Source organism: Achroia grisella, unplaced genomic scaffold (genome assembly GCF_030625045.1).
Source record: "Achroia grisella isolate CSIRO2021 unplaced genomic scaffold, CSIRO_AGI_Agris_v1 utg511, whole genome shotgun sequence".
Classification (NCBI taxonomy): Eukaryota; Metazoa; Arthropoda; class Insecta; order Lepidoptera; family Pyralidae; genus Achroia; species Achroia grisella.
The window spans coordinates 4,863,140-4,884,715 of NW_026712905.1; the positions used below are offsets into that span (position 1 = coordinate 4,863,140).

The window sequence follows — 21,576 nt, forward strand, 5'->3', positions numbered from 1 at the left end:
CCGTGCTATAACCGTACCTCGGATCCTATCGTTGTTTTCTATCATAATGACGTCATCGCCGACATTCAATTCAGGCAGTTGTTTACATCGTTGATCGTAATATAGCTTGGTTTTCTTTTGTTTATTTACAATTATTTTATGGTCCACATCGTTATTCACTTTTAATAAATCAGGATGAACCGGTAATCGACAATTTAATCGACCCATTAACAGTTGATAGAATTCAAATTATTATGTTGTAACTCAATAAATTTAAATAAAATCGCCAATCTATTGTTTTTGTTAACATTTTTTTAAGAGTTTGTACGGCTCTTTCGCTCTTGCCAAGCCTGTGGGTAATAAGGTGATGAAGTCACATGACTGAATCCCCATTCTGATGCAAATCGTTTAAAGTTACGACACGAAAACTGTGGACCATTGTCACTTATTACCGTTTCCGGAATGCCGTACCGAGCAAAATTTTCTTTCATGCAATCTGTTACTGAAACCGAAGACAAATCTTTTAAATGTGTAACTTCTATGAAACCTGAAAAATAATACACTAAGACCAAATAACACTTTTTTCGGTGCTCAAATATATCCGTACCGATTTTATTCCATGGCAAATTTGGAACAGTAATTGGAGTCAATGGTTCTTTCGACGGTTTGTTTGAATTCTCCTGACAAACTTTACATTTTCGAACGTAACTTTCTACATCTTTTGTAATACCTGGCCAAAATAGTACTTCACGTGCGCGTCTTTTACATCTCTCAATCCCCAAATGTCCTTCGTGTACAAGCTTTAACATTTCATTTTTTAACGCACATGGAATTAAGACTTGTTTGTTTTTAAATATAACACCATCTATGCAATACAATTCGTCTCTTATAGACCAATAATACTTCAACTCATTTATTATATTACCCTTATAAACCGGCCAGCCTTGATTTATATACGAAATTAAGAATTTTAAAATGTTATCTTTACTCGTCTCGCGTTTTATTAGAGTAAACTTATTTTGGGATATCGGTACATTACTAATTATCATTTTAACTTGACATAATATTGAATCACTAATGGAAGAGGCGCACGTGATAATGTATCTGGTAAATACATATATTTTCCCGGTTTATAGATAACTATTAAATCATATCCCTGTAATTTTAACATCATACGCTGCAAGCGTGCTGGGATGGAATCAAGGGGCTTTTTAAAAATACTCTCAAGAGGTTTATGATCAGATTCAATGACTATATGTGGTTTTCCATAAATATATTGGTGAAATTTCTCACATGCGAAAACAATAGCCAGTAACTCCTTTTCAATTTGTGCATACCTAACCTGTGTGTTAGTGTGCGCGAGGCGTACTCCACCGGCCGGCCGCCCTGCATGAGAACGGCGCCCAGGGCCACGCTGCTCGCGTCCACAGACATCACTACCGTACTGTTAGTGTCGTATAGTGCTAACACGGGAGCGTTACTTAACAATTGTTTTATACTATATATATATATTTCCCACGTCCATAATACGTCTTTTCGCAACAATCTAGTCAATGGCACAACGTGATCGGAATAATTAGGTATAAATTTAGATAAATAGTTAACCGCCCCCAAAAATCGTTCCAAGCTTTTTCTATCCGTTGGTTCAGACATGTTAATTATGGCTCTAACTTTTTCTGGGTCTGTTTTCATTCCATCTTGATTAAACAGATGACCTAGATAAGTTACCTCTTTTAAGCCTATTCGACATTTTTCTTTATTAAATTTTAAATTAATTTTGCGAGCCCTGCTAAACAACGCTTTTAATCGTTTATCATGTTCATCTTTATTTCTACCCCAACAAATTATATCGTCAATAAATGAATCTATAAGCCTTCAAGTAATTGTTTTATTTTCGCGTGAAATATGGCGCACAATTTAACCCAAACGGTAATCTCAAATACTGATATCGCCCGAACGGCGTACTGAACGTACACAAATCGGCACTTTCACTATCTAGTTTGATAAACCAAAATCCAGAATTAGCATCTAAAACCGAGAAATACCTAGCTCCGTGCAATTTAGTAGCCAATTCATGTATTGTTGGTAACTGAAAATGTGAACGTTGTATAGCTTTATTAAGTGGTCTCGGATCCAGACATATACGCAATTGACCATTTTTTTTAGCTACTATAACTAAAGAGTTCACCCATGGTGTAGGCTGTGTTACCTTCCTGATAACACCCAAATGTATCATCCTATTTAGTTCTTCCTCTAACTTATCGCGCAATCCTAATGGGACCTTGCGAGTAGAACAAACCACTGGCGCCACTGATTTGTCCACGACAATGTGGTACTCTCCTGGTAAACAACCTAAACCAGTGAATAAATCCTCATTATTAGACATTGTAACGCTGTGAATCCTCTTTATCAACCCCAAGGTTTCACACGATTCATATCCTAGCACACTTTGACAATCGATATCAGCGATAGCGAATTTTAATTCATAGAGAACATTCTTATACCACCACTGTAAAATTGAAGTTCCCCTTATAGGAATCGAATTACCTCCATATGCTTGGAGTATAATATTTGAATCCGTACAAATACTGTTTATATCATAACCTAGTGACAGATAACGTTTAAGGGATAAGACATTTATATCTGCTCCCGTATCCAATTTAAACTTCTCAAAACCATGCTCGCCTCGAAGTATCTCAAACCAGTTGTGAGACGAGTTAATTTCATTAATATTATAAACAGAAGAAACAAAAAATGGCTCACAGTCGCTGTCCGTAGACTTCTCGTCGTCCACGCCGATCTCGTGCATTTTTTTAACACTTTTTTTTAACTTGCACATTCTAGCAAAATGACCGTAATTTTCACAAACATAACACTGAACCGTAGTAGCGGGACACGAGCCCGGTTCCGCACAGCGTCCTCCGCACCTAAGACACGGCGCGCTGCCAGAGCTCAGCCGCACCGGCAGCGCCGGCCGGCGCCCGCCGCCGGGCCGCCCGCCGCCGCGCGGGCCGCGCGCTCGCCACGCGCCGCCGCCGCGCTGCCGTAACGCGTCCACTTGCAACGTCCCGGAGCCGCCGCCGCGAGACTCCAACAGGCGACTGCTGTCATTCGATATTTCATCCACTTGGCATATGTTTATTGTTTTCTCTAATGTCAAGTCCTCGGTTCTCAATAGACGATCACGTACCGTCGTGTTTTTTATGCCGCAAACTATGCGATCGCGAATGAGCTCCTCTTCTAATATTTTGAAGTCACAATTTTTACTCAACAATTTCAATGCTGTCACATATTGATTTATCGACTCGCCGATCTCTTGGTTTCGCATAAAAAAATTATACCTTGCCAAAGTTATATTCTGTTTCACTCCAAAATACTCATCAAATTTTTTCAACAAAATGGCGACGTCGTCTTTTTCTTTTTCGCTTTTAAAAGTAAAAGTTTCGTAAACATCGAAACCTTCGGGTCCAACCAAATTTATTAATAGGCTCGCCTGCACACATTCCTCCTCTTTATGCACCCCCGATGCTTTCAAAAACAAATTAAATTGTATTTTCCATTTCTTCCACGCGTCAGCCCGGCTGACGGAGCTGCCCTCCAGACGTAGTTCCGACGGTGGTCGCGCGTGTTCCATAATATATAGTTATCAATAGCACTTTTAACTACTGAAATATTACTAAACTAAACAGTCAATTCGTAATATTATTAGTTTAATTGATTTTTTAAACCGCTGTCACCATGTTGTGTATAGAAACTACGAGATCTGGATAACAACTGCTTTATTAATAATATGTAGGTACTTAAATAAGAACTAAAACACGAACACCCTCAACAAAATTAGAACGATAAAAGCTTATTTTTATTTTATTGGCTTTTTGAGTTAGTTTATTAAATACCTTACTGATATTATAACTGTGAAAGTAACTCTATCTGTCTGTCAGTCTCACTTACACGCTAAAACTACTTAACAGATTTAAGTGAGATTTGGTACACAATTAGGCTAGATCTTGAGAAAGCACATAGGATACTTTTGAATGGTAAAAAAGGGTTGTTAGGGGGTTGAAATGGTAGATGCAATGTTGTACGTATGAATCATCATTTTTAAAGGTAGAAGCTTGAAACTTATATTTTAGGTTGGTGAATAAATATGATATTCAAAGTTTTTAAAATTTTACCCTTATGAGGGTAAAATAAAATAGGGAATGAAAGATTTTAGGTAAATTCGTCATTTTTTAAGTCAGAAGCTTGAACTTATTTTTGAGGCTGTTGATTAAATATAAATAAAGAAAAATAGGTTGTAAAGAATTTAAAGGAGAGTTAAATATTTATATGGAAATATTGTCATTTTGAAGCAAAAAGGATGAAATTTTTTCATTTGCCTTTTATTGGGTCATTAAATTTTTTTTTTCATTATTTGGTCAAGGTCACTATTTTACGCGGACAAAGTCGCGGGTACAGCTAGCAATATATATATATATATATATATATATTTATATTTTGGAAGGATTAAAATAAAAAATATTTACAATATGATATTATTATAAATAAAAATTTTTTTATAATAATATCATATATGTAATATGTCCAACACATATATTTATTGAAATATAGTAAACTTCTACTCAAGTTTCCAATGGGAAGCCACTCTACATGACAGCATCACAGAACAGATTCGCTCATAGTCCTGGACCTGATCGCAAATGTACTCAGAGAAAAGAAATGTTTATAATAATATCTATTTACAATTAAATATATTCTTCCTGATATAATAAAGTCATATCATGATAAGACGAAAACGGTCTGTCGATAAGTTTTCAAGTAAAAATGATAGTACGATTTAGGATCAATATTTCTCATATACTATATGTTGTTAAATATGGGTTATAAAAGAATGTATGTAAAAACAACCCCATAAAAATAGGCAATAATTTTAATATGCTACCTACAATTTATTTAATTAAATAATAGACGTCATATATGTAAATACTATTTATTATTGTCGTTTGATCATCATACATGACGTGACTGCCCTACTTGAGACAAAAAAAAAATTTCATTTCGGTAGATGAAAGTTGTACGGTACATCACCGTACAGCATCCATATAAAGCCAACACATATAATTTTCCCCCCAGTACACACATGCAAGCATCAGTCCACACTCAAGCATCGTGGACTCATTAAATCAAGTTGGCAAGCAGTCCGACTTATCATTTATACAACATCATAGCATCTAGATTGTGTGGGTCACAGCAGACTCATACAAGAGTACCTACGATCACTACCACCCTGTAGTGATCGTACTTTGGTGTATCCCCCATTCAATATAGGCTATGGGAGGAAGGCGATTGTCAGTAACGTGTATTGTTGGCACCATTGCTAGCAATTTACCACGTCAGGTTGGCCTCCACGCGATTCGTCCTAGAAATCATCATGATTGTCAGGACAGGCTAACTGACCTGACTTCATATTCGTCTTATCATCCACCATTGGTGCCCAGCCATTGTAAACCGTTAGCGTAGGCGATTGCCCCATTCCATTATCATCTATTAAAAAATGTAGGCTATGACAAGAAATTCGGTACAACTGCTGGTACCAATGTAGAATATTCACACGACCTCTCAACTCGAATCTAAGGTAGAGAAGAAGAATACCATAGTTGATTTATATACAGCCGGTACTAGTCTACTTATAATAAACAATCTGCTACATTGGGGAATTGGAATTGGTCAACTGACATCTATAAGAAAACATCACTTTTGATTCGAATCATATCGAAATCTGATAAATCGATTAAAAAATAAGTCCGAATATTCCAAATTAAATTTTTTTCGATGTTAAATGTAAATTGAATTTATAAAAAATGTGGATTATACTATTAGTACAAAAATAACCAGAACAACTTAGATTTTGTCGCTGTAATAAGTGTGTTTTATATATTTTTTAAATAATTTAAAAAGACAATACCGCAACAAAAATAAAATTGTTATTTTTGTTGTTTTTTTAATTATTCGAACTATTCTAATATTTCTGGCCGTAGCGGGTGTTGACAGCTTCATAGGGGGCGAGTTGTAACTCTAACCCGCGAAAGGACTTACGGAGCATATGTATTAACATTACTTATGGAGGCTGCAGGTCACCCCTCCGATCGATCCCACGTCCAATTCAAACGGGGATCGATACTACGACAGCCTGAGCCGAGGTTCAAACCCCTAGCACTGAGGGCACCCCTCAGACTAAAGTCGTATCCGTCAGGTGGGAGTTGGTCTTCAGCCGCTCCATAAATCGTTCCGCGGGTTTGAAGTGCCATCTGCACTCGCCGTCTATCATCCGGTGAAGATGTAAAGACCAGCTGCGGCCAACAACATTAGAATATTCCGAAAAAAAACGCTGCAGGTCAACTCTTCTTATTTCAGAGTTTTTTTTAATATAATTAAATAGTGAGCTCTTATTACCTACATATTTAAAATGAATCCGAGCGCAACCTTTTACACGTCTACTCACTAGCTATTACTGATAAGAATACTGATGTAGTACTGAATAAATGTCTTCATTATTATTATGCTTCATTTTTTTTTTCATCACAGCTTTTGTTAAATTTTTAAGCTTTGTGACGTATTATTACTAGTATTATTCGAAAGAAGTTGAATTCAACTCGAATTCAGCACAACTCGAGCTGAACATCAAGTTTAATCTATATTTGTTCCCGAGTAATAAATTATCTATGGTAGTGAGTGAGACAAGTGAGTAGGCAGGACAGAATAGAGGATAGAGATGTGCTAACTCGTAATAAACATAACTCGAGTTTGTTGTATATTATTTATATAAACTGTTTATTCCAGGTAACTCGAGTAGTTACTTGGAATAAACAGTTTTTTTTTTATTTTTCGAACAATTCTAATGTTTTTGGCCGCAGCTAGCCTTGAAAACTTCACAGAAACATAGGGGGCGAGTAGAAATGGCACTTCAAAGCCTCGGAAGGACTTATAGAACGCATAATCATTTTAATGATAACACAACCGGACGAATATGCGAAAAAATAAATGATAACGACCGCAAATCAATATTGAAACATTTGTGACGAGTGAAAATTGTATGATATGAAATGATCGGAAAATTTCACGTCATTATCGGTTCGACAACAGAATTATGGTCTCGCTCTTTCACTTGATTCGTTCATTTACCAGTTGAATACTTTCACCTTGAGTTGACAGAATTCAAATCGAGTTAACTCGAATTCACCGCAATACGAGTTGAACATCTCTAGTAAAGGAATAGAGTACTAATTGTTTCTTGGATGTTAATGTTGTATCTTGAATTGTATTCATTCCTAGATTTTTATATTTCCTAACATCTTATCTATATAATTATAATATATAATTGTTTATTATGTTGTAGTGATTATAATAATTACAAATTACCCGATTCGTCATGGTTACAGAGGAACATAAGCTTTTAGCAGAATTTTTAAAAAATGTTCATTCGTCACTTAGGAAGTCTACTTCAAAAATGGGAGAAGAAAAAGCCTGGTTAGATCACTGTGAGAATCAAGTTGTACTGAAAACCTATTCTCAATACATGGAGAAATTGGCAACTACGTACTGGGAAGCAAATTCTTTAATTGAAAACAATGAGGTTACTTCTCGTATTAAATGGTCAGCAGATGTGTGTTTTGATTACTATATTAATAAATTATATCTGAAATATAGAGATAAAGAAAATGAAATTGCAAAAAAACTTAACATTCCTTTTAATAGCGAAGAGTCTTTCTCAAACCCTATAAAACTTATTGATGTTGGAAGCTGTTATAATCCATTCAAAATATATGATTTTCTTGATGTATTTGCTATTGATTTATGGCCAGCAAACAGTTCTGTGTTGCAATGTGACTTTTTAAATGTACATATTGGAAACACTATTTCTGTTGAAAGTAATAAAGTGAAACAATTAAAAGAAAAGTGTTTTGAGGTTGTTACATTTTGTTTTCTTTTAGAGTATATTCCAAGTTCAAAACTGAGACTCAAAGCATGTGAGAATGCTTATAGAATATTGAAACCTGGTGGATTATTAGTAATCAACACACCAGATTCCAAGCATGTTGGGGCTAACTGTAAAATTATGAAATGTTGGAGGTATTCATTGGCCTGTATTGGTTTTACTAGAATAAAATATGAGAAACTTAAACATATGCACTGCATGGTATTCAGAAAGGCTTTGTGTAAAGATACAGCAGTGCGGTGGGCAAAAATATATAAGGAACCTTATATGGAAAATGCTATACACATACCTCAAGATTTTCATAAAGACAATGAAGAAACATCAACAGCAGAAACAAGTGAAAATTCTATAAATTATTTTACACAATTACCATTTTTCAGTATAGACTAGTTTTTCTTCTTCAGGAGCTTTATATTAAATATTTGTTATTTAAATATATTTCAAATTTTGAGTATGGCACCTGGTGTGTTTGCCATTGCCAATAATATTGAAAAAATTTATTGTATGTTAATGAATGTATTGGTTATTAAAAAAAAATACATCAGCAATTTAATATTATGATTTAAAAATAATTCTCTTAATAAAAACTTTCTTCACACTAATAAAATTGTACTAACCTGAAAGTTGTGTATGAAAAAAAAAATTTTACTTAAAGGTCAAAGTTTTTTATTAAATTGGTTTTATAAATGACAGACTTATGAAGTAGCAAATTTTAAATTGTAAATATACAACTGAATATAGAACTTACACCTCATTTTTTTATTCCATCCCATCTGCAGATGATTGATTCAAATAATTTTCTAGTTATCTGCTATGTAGGAATATGAGGGCCATTATCTTTCATATCTCTCATGTATTTGATAACAAAGTAAATTACTATCTGAGGATTTTTATTTGGGTTTTTGGCCAGCGAGCAAACTATTTATTATAAATGATTATTAGCTAGTTATAATGAAATACTACATTTCATCATTATACATTTATTTTACAACATTATTCAATGTCATATATTGATCAAAATTAAGTCAAGAATAATAAAGAACACAAAAAGCACAACCATGTGCTGTTATTTTTTCATGACTATGCTGACACTGCCAAAATACTAGCTTCTACTGAACTGGCTGTTTTTCACTTCACATTTAAAAAGTGACCACCACTCTATTTATACAGTTTGTAGTCCAAATAAGCTTGATGATGAGATTCATAATGGATTAAGCCATTAACAGCAGTATTAATATAGAATTTATGGGCTGTCAATATTTGTAACATTATTAGGGTAATAGATCAGAAACTTCAATTTCTAAGTAGATATTGTAATTGGAATTATGTTGTATATACAATATGGAGCAGCTTAAGGATGTTATAAATAATCTACTTTACAGTTCTAAACTTTTCTTTACGTTTCTCAAGTTTCTCCTTGTTTTCAATATCTGTCATAATTTTAGATACACTTTGCCCAAACCTTTCTGCTCTTTTTTTAAGTTTCAAAAGATTCTCATTTAGTGATCCTGGCAAACTCTCCTTAATAGTACTTGTAGCCATTGTGTTTTGATTAAATCTTTGTTTCCTGGCTTCCTTTCTCTCTGCTTCAGTCATTTGGACAGGAAGTCCAAATCTCTTAGCTCTCATTTCCAATCTAGTTTTGAGATCTAAGTCTGCTGTTATTTTAACTACATTACTTTCTGTGGAAACACTTTTCTCTTCAGGTTTTTCTTGTACTTTTTCTTCTGCAGGTTTTGTCACTGATGTTACAGCTCTATTAAGAATAATCTTCTTTGTAATATCCTTATTTTCCGCTGATTTTATGTTGTCCTTATCTGCTTCTGACACTACAATTTTTCTTTTAAGCGTTCTTTGCTGTTGTTTAGTTTCGTTTACGGGTTTCGACGGTGGCGGCTGCTCTACTAAAGCATCATCACTAACCGCATTTTCAACGACTGGTTCGTCAAGAATATCGGTTTGGCTTTTTTCATCTTCGTCTTCAAGAACACTGTCCGAATCCAAATCCTCCCAATCCAAATTGATGTCATCCTGAGACATAGCCGCTTGGAGCCGTGCTACTAATTCGGCTTTATCGCCTGCATGTGACAAACCTCGTGATTTTAGTTCTTTTCGTAGTTCTACTACCTTCATTTTGCCAACATCTATAACTGTTGAATCTGCCATTTCAAAATAAAAACAGGTATGCTTACTATTTCTAAAATATTTGGTTGTAATTGTGAAAGATCAACCGAACAAACAATACAGTAGTATAGTATAGTACAGATAACAATAACTAGTCACGGACGTCAAAGATATCATAAACTTGTAATGATCGACTAACATCGATGTTAACTCCAAAAATATTCGATAATTTCGACACATCTATGTCACAGATGACATCGACAAAGGAATGTTATTTGAAATAGGATCAGATACTTGATGACATAAATATTTTTTTGTAACATGATGATATATATCCTATATGATATGATAGTGGTAAGCCAAGAGGAAACATCAATATTTATTGTATTTCGATACTTCTCGTTAATTGGCATGGTAGATGAAGTTCGTTTTCGTTTGAAAACTGTCTCGTCATTTTATTACTGTCCTTATTAGTTTATACCATCTAGAATAGATACGTGAAGTTATGGTACCTTACTGGCCATTTAAATTTGTTAATATAAAAAAGAAATGTACCTATGATGTTTAATGTCACTCAATAATAAAATACGATTATATCTGTTTGCATATTTAAATGATCTTTCCTAAACTCTTTATTTACGGACTATATTTATCTTAAAATGGTAGCAGAGTATCGTGTATAATTGCAAAATCGCACGTAACGGTCGATTGCAATTTTTTTTTAAGAGTTATTAACACCAGATTATTTTCGTATACGTGGATAAAAGATTAAACTATAGTTATGACCATGGAAGGAAATACAAAGTTTCAAGTCTTACCACTAAACGAACACAACTGGGTTACATGGAAATTTCAAATAAGACTAGCTCTAAAAGGTCATGGTCTCCTACACGTTGTTGAGAAAGACTTCGTAGAAAAGGATAGAGCTACGACTGCTGAGCTTGAAAAATATGCCAAAGAAGATAGTACAGCATTTCTTATTATAACGACTAATTTGACACAAGAGAATATCATGAAGGTAATGCGTTTTGAAACAGCAAGAGAGGCTTGGCTAGAGTTGCACCGCATTTACGAAGGAGATATAGAAGATCGAGCATTTGATTTAATTATGACATTCTTTAAATTTGTAAAGGAACCTGCTGATAATATTGGCACGTATTTATCCAAACTAAGGAATGTATGGCGAGATCTCTCCCTTGAAATGGAGAAAGAAGGAGTCAAAGAACTACCAGAAATCTTTCTTATGGGTAAAGCTTTAGAAAGCTGTCCGGATGAATATTTCCAGTTTATCTCAAGTTGGAAGCTGTTAGCAAAAAAGGATCGTAGTATAGAGAAATTAACTGTTGATCTATGTTCTTACGAACGAGCATTACAATCTCAAGGGTCCCGAGCTGAAATGGAAGAAGCACTCGCGCTTACCGGAGGTAAATGCAAGTCTAAATTTCATAAAAAGGTAACTGTCAAAGACAAGTCAAAGAAATGTAGTTATTGTGGTCTGAACAATCATTTTGTTAAAGATTGTCGCAAATGGATTGCTGATGGATGTCCATTAACATTAGAAAAACCATCAACGTCAAAACAAGGTAATACTTCCTACAATAATAAATGCAAAGCTAACATGATGCTAATGAGTGTTGAAGTAAACTACACGGGAAACATTGATAAACATCAATGGTATGTCGACAATGGTGCAACTAGCCATGTCACAAACAGGTCAGATGTATTTGAAAATTTTGAACGATTTCAAAACAAGTCACATATAGTAACAACTGCCAATGGACATGCTATTGCTGCTACTGGTAAAGGATCCATAATAGTGGAAGCAGATATTTATGGTAGAAAGCAACTGATAACTTTAAATGATGTTTGGCTTGTTCCAGAAATTTCAAAAAATCTTTTTTCTGTCTTAGCTGCTCAAGATTGGTTGAACGATAGCACATTCATATCAAAAACAAACAACTGCCAATTGATTTTAGATGGAGAACCTGTCCTACTCGGTGAAAGAGAAAAATATGGAGGTCTCTATAAACTAAGATTGCGAAACAAACCATTGAATCCAATCGAAGTAAATATTAATGCAGTTGATACAACAGATATGCTACAGCTCTACCATGAAAGGTTTGTACATCAGAGCAAAGATCATGTAAGAAAAATTGTTGAACGAGAACTGGGCATAAAAATTGTACGTCCTACTCACAGAACCCTATGTGAAGGATGCATCTATGGAAAAACTCATCGTTTGAAATTTGGAACGCGAGAAGGAGCATCAAAGCCAGGCGAACGCATTTATGGTGATGTCTGTGGACCATTTATACTCTCCTATGCCAAATATCGTTACTTCCTATTACTAAAGGATGACTTCTCAAAATATCGCTATCTATTTTTAATTAGAAAGAAAAGTGAAGTCCAAGAGAAGCTGATACAATTTATAGCTCAAGTAAAAGCTACAGGGCACATTATTAAAGAATTCTTCACTGACAATGGAGGTGAATTCGTAAATGATGATGTGAAACGGATTCTACAAAAGGAAGGCATTACGCATAGATGTACTATGCCTCACACACCACAACAGAATGCAACTGAACGTGATAATAGAACAGTTATTGAGGCTGTCAGAGCTATAATGCATACTACTACAAGGGAACTACATGAAAACTTATGGGCTGAAATAACAAGTACTGTTGTTTATGTACTTAATACTGGTCCTACTCATTTGGAGAAAACTCCCTACGAGTTATGGCATGGGAAAAAGCCAAGGATTAAACATTTACGAATTATTGGAAGTCATTGTTATGCACATGTACCAAAGGCGTCACGCAAAAAGCTTGACAAGAAAGCGAAAAAAGGTATTCTTATAGGTTACAATGAGGACGAAGGGTATCGCATTTGGATAGAAAACACTCTGACAGTAATGAACTCCAGAGATGTAATCTTTGAAGAAAAGACATTAAATCCTATAGATGAAAATATAATCCCTACCGAAAGTAATCATGAAGAGAAGACTGCTAAATCAGTGATCATTCCACTTCAAGTCTGTAATGATCCAATGACTTAAGTCAAGAGCATGACGAGTCGAATGTATCGATTGATTTAACTAACGACTATACACATTCAGATACTACCGAATGCGAACATGATATTGTATCCAATGCAAACATTTTGCCACACATTGATACGAATGAACAAGATACATACGAAGATGATTTATTAAGAGAAGATACCTTATCTCAGGAAGAAATTCGTAATGAAAATCCTCGAGAGGAAAAGAGAATAATTTTAAGAGATCGATCTAAAATGAAAGCTCCTGCGAGATTTGACGAATTTGTTTTACATTGTGTAGAAAGAGTCTATAATCATGAAGAAGAACCAAAGACATTTAAAGATGCGATGAAATCTGCTGATAAAGACAAATGGCGAAAGGCTATGGATGATGAAATTAAATCCCTGAAAGAGAATCAAACATGGGACTTAGTGCCATTACCAAATGGACGTAAAGCTATATCCAGTAAATGGGTTTATAAAATCAAGCGAAACTCTGATGGGTCAACTGACAAATATAAAGCTAGACTTGTTGCTGTTGGGTACTCCCAAAAGAAAGGGATCGATTATGAAAAAACATTTAGTCCCGTCGCAAAAATGAGCACTATCAGAACACTATTAAGCATTGCTGCTCGTGATAATATGATACTCACCCAATTTGACGTCTCTACAGCATTTCTTTATGGAAGCCTAAAAGAAGAAATTTATGTCAAGCAACCTGAAGGGTATGATAATGGAACTAATAACGTATGCAAATTGAAACGTAGCCTATACGGACTGAAACAAGCTCCATTGTGCTGGAACAACTGTATTAAAGATTTCCTTATAGAACAAGGGTATGTACCTGGAGAAGATCCTTGTTTCTTCTCTATGAAGAGGGGAGAAGGTAGGCTACTATTAGCCCTTTATGTTGACGATGGCTTGATAGCTAGTACATCACAAGAGCTGACTAATGAGTTCCTTGAGGCGATAAAGAAACGGTTTAAGATAAAAATCCAAACTAACAAAAATTCTTATTATTTTCTAGGGCTTGAAATAGAAAAGGAGTCTAACTGTATTAAAGTACATCAATGCATACACCAAGAAGGTATTAGAAAGATTTGGTATGCAGAACAGTAAAACTGTTGCTACACCAATAGTGAAAGAGTCTGAATTAAGAGAAGAAGATGGGGATAACACATTTCCTTACAGAGAAGCAGTTGGAGCCCTTGCATATCTTATGGTAGGAACAAGACCTGACATTTCTTATGCGATAGGTGCTGTATCCAGACACTTAGAAGCTCCTACAAAAGCAGACATTACAAGACTGAAACGAATATTTCGTTATTTAAATGGTACAAGGGATTACTATATCACATACAGCCAAGATACGCAGAAAGAATTAATCTGCTATAGCGATATGATCATATTCAGGCCTGGTATGTATTTACGGAGGTCCAATATCATGGAGAAGTCAACTACAGTCGTCGGTGTCAATCTCTAGCACTGAAGCTGAAATAATATGCAAGAGAAATAATATGGCTTAAACGATTTATTGAAAATATAGAGCAATCATCAAAGATTCCTGTTCTTTACTTAGACAATGAATCAGCCATAAAACTTGCATTAAATCCACCCTATGAGTTCCATAACAGAACCAAGCATATTAAGCTAAGACATTTCTTCATACGAGAAGCCATAACTGAAGGAGTTATGAAAATTGCTAAAGTTGGTACTGAATTCCAAATTGCAGATATGTTCACCAAGGCTTTATACAAACCAAGATTGGCAATGCTATGCCGGCTGATTGGTGTACATGCATAGATTCAAGATTTCTTTTTCACAGGAAAGGAACCATCACTTCAAGAGAAGATATTAGTTTATACCATCTAGAATAGATACGTGAAGTTATGGTACCTTACTGGCCATTTAAATTTGTTAATATAAAAAAGAAATGTACCTATGATGTTTAATGTCACTCAATAATAAAATACGATTATATCTGTTTGCATATTTAAATGATCTTTCCTAAACTCTTTATTTACGGACTATATTTATCTTAAAAGTCCTTCCTGTTGATTATTTGTATTTCTCCAATTTATGAATAAATATATTTTATTAATATTTATGTTAGTCAGTAATAATTCATATTTTTGTGGTTTACATACATATTAATATTTACGATATTAAACTGTAAACTAACCATTTTTTTCTATCAAACAGCAAATTATTTTAAGTGTATGTTATTACATAGATAAAAAATAAAAGCCTAGATTTATGATTTATATATGTACATTTATCAACATATAGATTATTAAGTGTGTTAAAACATTTTACAACGATGAACGCTCCCAAATTATTCTTGAATATCCTGTAGAAATTGGTAATTAATATTATTTTCTATTACACAACACTATTTAAAAATCGCATATACCAAAATTGTTTGAATTTGACTCCCGGGATATATAAAAAAAGACTATGAAACCAAGATTATTAGTGTTCGATACTTTGGTTTCGATACTAAAAATCTTATATGTATTTACTTGTACTGGACATCCCTAAATGCATTTTGTGCTGAGGATTTAAAAAAAACTTAGGTACCTATTGCAGTTTTATGAAAATAAACAACTCATTATTAATTTACCGCTTTTTGCTTGCGCTATTGTAGGAATTTGAATTCATTTCTAAGAATTAACATTAATTTACTACCTTTATTTTTTGTTAGTTTTAATATTAATGGATTATCTAGAGACCGAAAATTTTATAGACCAATTAATCCAAGAATATGATGAAACTTCGATGTCTGTACCTGAAATTGAATTTCAACCACATCTTCTCATATCAAGAGTAAGTGCTATAATATTTCATTCATAAGTAAAATTATTCTAAAATAGCATTCCTGCTGAGATATTCAGTAAATGAATTTTATTATATTGAGAAACAAAAGTACCCACTACCGGCGAATTTGTATGAATATAGAAAAAATAAATAGACTACCCCAATGGGAGACAGGCGTAATGATATATACGGGTGTTTTAAAAATTCAACGCCTAATATCGGGTTAGTTATACAGTCACATTAAATCTACTTAATATGTATACATATATATATTTTAATGTTTCATAATGGAATAATATTTTTCTGGTTTGCATTATATGTAGTAATACGCTGGCGGCTAGTGATAAGCGGAGCAGTTTTAAAAGTTTTTTTTTATTCTATATTTCCTTTGGACTGCAATTTCAGCCAAGATGAATGATTAAGAAACTTGTCAGTTACTGTTTTAATAAATTCTAACTTTGTTTTTGTGAGATTATGAAATAGTACAATTTTATAAAATATTAAATATAGTGTAAGTTGCTGAGTAAAAAAAACAATAAGCCATAGTGATTAGAACACAGTAGCCCCTATAAGCAGCGCCTGTTCACAAGTTCAATCATTGTTTAGGGAGTTCATTCATATGTCCTTGTTGGACATATGAATAAACTCCCTAAACAATGATTATCCCTAAGCAGTCACCGCATGCTTTTTTTTTATGGATGATAATGGAATGGAGCTCCCGCCTGCGCTAACAGTTTATGCTAGTGGGGCACCAGTGAAGGATGATAAGATGAGCATGAGGTCAGGTCAGTTAGCCCATCGTGACAATTCACCAAGAATTTATCATGATTAGTTTCCAGGGGGAACCGTGTGGAGATCAACCTAACATGGTACATTGTTAGCAATAAGATCATCAGTCCACATTACTAACAATCCCCTTTCCGCCCAGTCACCGCATGTTAGAACATTTTAACAAGTGTGACAAACTGAATTATAATGGAAAACAAATCAATGAGGCAGAGTATGGTAGACTTGACAAGCCAAAATAATAGCAATTAGGATAATAATACTTATATACTTATACTTATATACAATAAAAACTTCTTGATTATCAATAAATTAAAAAAAATACATCTATGTAATCTGGTTTTGCCACAAAGCATTGTATACTGTTTTGGTTGAAGGGTGAACAGTGAACTTAGAGGACATAGAGGCAAGACACCTTCATCCTCTAAAAATGAATTGCATGAAGAGTATCACTGGCATTATGATATCACAGCACATGATATCATGTCTGTGGTGGGTGGAGTATATAGGCAATGATTGCCACTTACATTTGTATTGTTTGTAAGCTTGTTTGCCATTCCAGCAAAACAGTTATATATCTGAACATTATTCTGCTTATTTGCTATAGCTACTTGAAAAGTGCAATTTGCAGTCAATTAATGTGGTACTACTTTTAATGTTCTTTAATGTTTTTATACGAAATTCAGGTTAGTTATAACATGAATTTTCTAAAAAAAAATACCTATGAATAGCAAATATACTTCATCTTCAGTTTTTGTTTAAGATTTTTGACAAATGGTTAAAAATATTAAACAAAAATTAATACTTTTAGTTACATTATGTTAGTGCAAATAAATAATTTTAATAATAATAACGTAATACTTTCGTAATAATACAAATTTGTTTCTTTGGTTAACTGAATGGTGATTTTGCCAATGTCAGAAAATATATTAAAATTTATGTGATAACAGTAAATTTTTATACTTTCAGGTGCGGAAACATTATATGGATTATATAATAAAAATGTTATCTATTAACTATGAAACTAACCAAAGGCTATTGAATAAGAATATTTACTTGCCAAGTGCAATCTGGCGATGTGCAAAGAAAATAGAGATGACAGCTGCACAGACTTGCATGGTAGCACAAGTATATAGGAAGAATATTACAACTGTTGTTAGTATTATGCACATGTTGTTTTAGAAAAATGAGATGGCTTAATAAAGAAATGTATTTTGTTTTTATATTACAGATAAAAGATTTAAAAAATGATACTACCAAAGGGAAATTGTATAGAAGTTTGTATGATTGTCTAAAGAAACCACCAGAAAATGATAAGAAAACACAAACAACTGGCAAATCAAATGATTGTACATGCCCTTGTATTTGTAACCAACGAAAAAGGGCTCGGTTATCTGATTCACCGAAAATTTGCTTGAATGATAATTTAAATACAGATTCAGCAAAAATGGAACAAATGAATACCAATCAGGAAAAGCAATTTACAATACCAGTTATAGAAAATTTACAAGCTCAAAGTCCCAAAATTGCTATAGTATCTACTAACAATGCAGCACAAGCAATTAATGATCAATTATTAATCTTAAACCAAGAGTCAGTTCAATCATCTAAGCCACTCATCAGGATGTCTGTTGAATCTAGTGATTCAACTGATGAATTAATGTTACAATTAGAAAAGCTATTTCAAGGTGATCCCAATGATGATGATTTGTTTGAAGGTACCTTATGTGATACTTATGATGTTGCAACACATGTAGAAAAAAAATGTATTGATACTTTGAATAAAGAAAACCAAATAGTAATACAAAATCAAGATGAAATAAATGATAGTAATTCTGCCCTAAAAAAAACACTTGATGAAAGATTACAATCTCTAGCTGGCTTGCTTGTTAATAACAATAATGACGACTGTACCATACAACAAAAATCTGAAATATTAAAAAAGAAAAACAGATCAAGTAAATGGCTATGTGAAGAATATTTTCTTAAAGTAAAATTATACGAACTTATGGATCAGATTAGGGACTGTAACAGAAAGAAGTATTCACGGGTAAGCATTATTTACATATTTATTTTATGTAAACTAGTTAGTATGTCCACATTCATGGAATTGTAACGGTTACATTAGCTACTGACATGAATAATTTCATGGACATAATATAAAGAAAACTTTGTATTAAAATAATTCTGACAACCTTTCTCTATGATACTGGTGTCTAATATATGTTTGTGAACTATGATGTTCAACTTTTTATTAATACCGCAGATTTCTTGTGAAATTTTGACAAGACTGAAAAGAAAATTGTATTTGGTAATTTAAAATAATGTCAAAAAGTACAAATATCAAATAAGTTCTGCATTCATTGTTTATGTAATCTAATAATTGTATACATAATTTTAAAACATTTTTTACACCAACCAAATTAAACTATATATACTACAGAAGGCAGTGCATCCTTCCGATCGATCCCCTGTCCAATTCAAACCGGAATGGAAATTACGACGGATTGAGCCGATGTTCGAACCCTTTGTGGTCCCCTCAGAAGAAAGTTGTGTCTGTCAGGCAAGAATTGGCCTTCAGCCACTCCATAAGTTCTTCCGCGGATTTGGATTGCCATCTTCATTCACCCACTATCGTCTAGTGAAGCTGGAAAGGCCAGCTGCGGCCAACAGCATAAGAGTAGTCCGAAAAAAAACGATGTTCATCATATACACTTTCTACACCCACGATGCAGCAAATTTTTTTTTTTTCCCAGATAAAACAGAAATTGGTTTTATTATTTGGGGATGATTGTGATGATGACAGTATAATGTCGCCTTTAGATGAATCGTCAGAGTTCATTATTAGCTGTAAAGAACGAATTGCCCCATGGGTTGTAAAGCTATTAACACCTTACTATATTAAAGGTCGTATTAGGGGAAAAGTTCTATTTAAAGCTGTCGCCAAACACTTGATACGATTAATTTATCAATGCAGTAGATATCCACGTAAGTGTTATTTTTATTATAGTACATAGATAGATCGCGTAGATAAGTAGTATGTATTCCCATATTTTCGGCACGACTTTTTTTGCATGTTTGTGCAGAAAAGTATGGCATATTGAATACTTATATATGATTTTATTAATATTACAATAAAAAAATGTTGCTTTAATTCACGCAAACCGTGCTATTTTTTAAGCAATTCCTATTATTATTTTAGTACTAATATTTATTGACAATTAACTGCTACTCATGTGTGCATGCGTCCGCGTGGAATTGTAATATTATTTTTTAGTATTCGGTTTCATGGGCGTGAAATTTATTGCCTATCTGTTATTCTGATGTATAAGCTATATTACTGTAAAGTTTCATCAAAATCCGTTCAGTAGTTTTTGCGTGAAAGAATCCATACTCACAAACTTTCGCGTTTATAATATTAATAATATTTAAAAAATATATTACAGAAATCAAAATAGCATAGGTTATCGTTATAACATTAGCTATCTGAGGCTGAAAGCCACCTCAAAATCTGTCTAGCTTGTTGAGATTACCAAGAACAAACAGACAGACAATTAAAAATAATACGATGTTGATGTAAGAACTGTTTATAATTTCATATCTATTTAGTAAAAACTACTGATTTGAAATTACAGACATCAATTTGATATTAATATACATATTAACTACAAAGTAAAATCTTTGTATCTTTACTTTCCACCAGAAGTTGATATAATAAAATCCTAACCGCCGTGTATGCATAACATGAGATATGATAATGGATAAAAATTGTAGCAATGACAAAAACTTAGGATACACCAGTATTCCCAGTAATATGTGTGGAGATCGTAATTCCTCCTCAGGATTTAATAATCTGAATATTTTAGATAGAGAGCAAATGTTCTCACCAGTAACAAACATCCTCATTACTTACTGTCAAAATACTGTTCATACTGTTCATTCTATATCACCATCTATAATGTGTAACAGCTGACTTTTTTTGTAATCCTAAGTCTTGTCGGGAGATGTCTTATAATGGGGTTGCCAAAATTATCTAGAACTAGAGAATATAATTAATTAATTAATCAGATTAATTTTTAATTTCCAGATGAGTATGAGGTACATAGTTTTGTATCTGACTTCTTAGAAAACCACAAGATGATAAGATGTGAAGCTGATTTCAAACAATTTAGAATTGATAACCTGTAATGCTCTGGCTGTTTATTAAGGTTTAAATTTATATTGTTGATTTGAAATAATAAATTTAAAAAAATCACTTGCCATATTCTTGTTATCCAGACTATTTTAATTAAAATTGCGAGGTTTGTAATTATATATAATAGCTTTGTATTGTCTGTCTACGTTGTTCATTTTCAAAACAATGTTGAGAGCTACAGCTATACACCTCCTTTTGAAGTTGCGAACCAAAAAGGTAAAATATAAGCTATTTTACCTTTTCACATAAATCATTTTACTAACTCATCTATAGAAAATGCTACTTACATTACTATACTGATATATAATGTCTGTCTTTTCTGACCCGCGAGTCAAGAAGAGGTTAATATGGCCTATTTCTTCCTTGTTGAAAACTTTTATAATTGTTAAGTAAGTTAAGCATGGTCTATATTTATGCAAAAGAAAATGTTTGCATTGTTCCTCCTGGAAACTGTCACGATAAGTTCCTAGTGAATTTGTCCAATGCACTTACTTGACCTCATACTTATCTCATTTTCACTGGAACCCCACCATAATAAACATTAGGAGTCCATTATATCCAAAGAATGTTAAAATTGTTAAGATATATGTTTTTTTTTTCAAATATCATAACAATTTTAACATTTTTGGGCCGAAAGGAA

General features: G+C 33.4%; 4 protein-coding genes across 5 annotated transcripts; 2 read left to right on the top strand and 2 right to left on the bottom strand.

Moving 5' to 3' along the window:
- Nucleotides 1–223: 223 nt before the first annotated feature.
- On the bottom strand, nt 224–2,886 carry LOC131846592 (uncharacterized). The gene is made up of 2 exons (XM_059195928.1): nt 2,352–2,886; nt 224–326 (listed from the first exon to the last, which is right to left on the bottom strand). The coding sequence occupies exons 1-2, from the start codon at nt 2,816–2,818 to the stop codon at nt 224–226; spliced, it is 570 nt and encodes a 189-aa protein (XP_059051911.1). The 5' UTR covers nt 2,819–2,886.
- Nucleotides 2,887–7,275: 4,389 nt separating this feature from the next.
- On the top strand, nt 7,276–8,848 carry LOC131846433 (S-adenosylmethionine sensor upstream of mTORC1). The gene has a single exon (XM_059195724.1). It carries the CDS (start codon nt 7,409–7,411, stop codon nt 8,363–8,365), a length of 957 nt encoding a protein of 318 aa, XP_059051707.1. The 5' UTR covers nt 7,276–7,408; the 3' UTR covers nt 8,366–8,848.
- A 91-nt stretch (nt 8,849–8,939) lies between these two features.
- Nucleotides 8,940–10,254, bottom strand: LOC131846434 (SAP domain-containing ribonucleoprotein). The gene has a single exon (XM_059195725.1). It carries the CDS (start codon nt 10,139–10,141, stop codon nt 9,347–9,349), a length of 795 nt encoding a protein of 264 aa, XP_059051708.1. The 5' UTR covers nt 10,142–10,254; the 3' UTR covers nt 8,940–9,346.
- Nucleotides 10,255–15,449: 5,195 nt separating this feature from the next.
- On the top strand, nt 15,450–21,029 carry LOC131846526 (uncharacterized). Of its 2 annotated transcripts, XM_059195857.1 has the most exons (6): nt 15,700–15,714; nt 15,843–15,964; nt 17,711–17,896; nt 17,973–18,791; nt 19,498–19,729; nt 20,829–21,029. In XM_059195857.1, exons 2-6 carry the CDS (start codon nt 15,854–15,856, stop codon nt 20,927–20,929), a joined length of 1,449 nt encoding a protein of 482 aa, XP_059051840.1. In that variant the 5' UTR covers nt 15,700–15,714; nt 15,843–15,853; the 3' UTR covers nt 20,930–21,029. The 2 variants fall into 2 exon arrangements, with proteins under 2 accessions (XP_059051839.1, XP_059051840.1); XM_059195856.1 differs by having other exon boundaries at nt 15,450–15,964.
- The last annotated feature ends 547 nt before the right edge of the window (nt 21,030–21,576 follow it).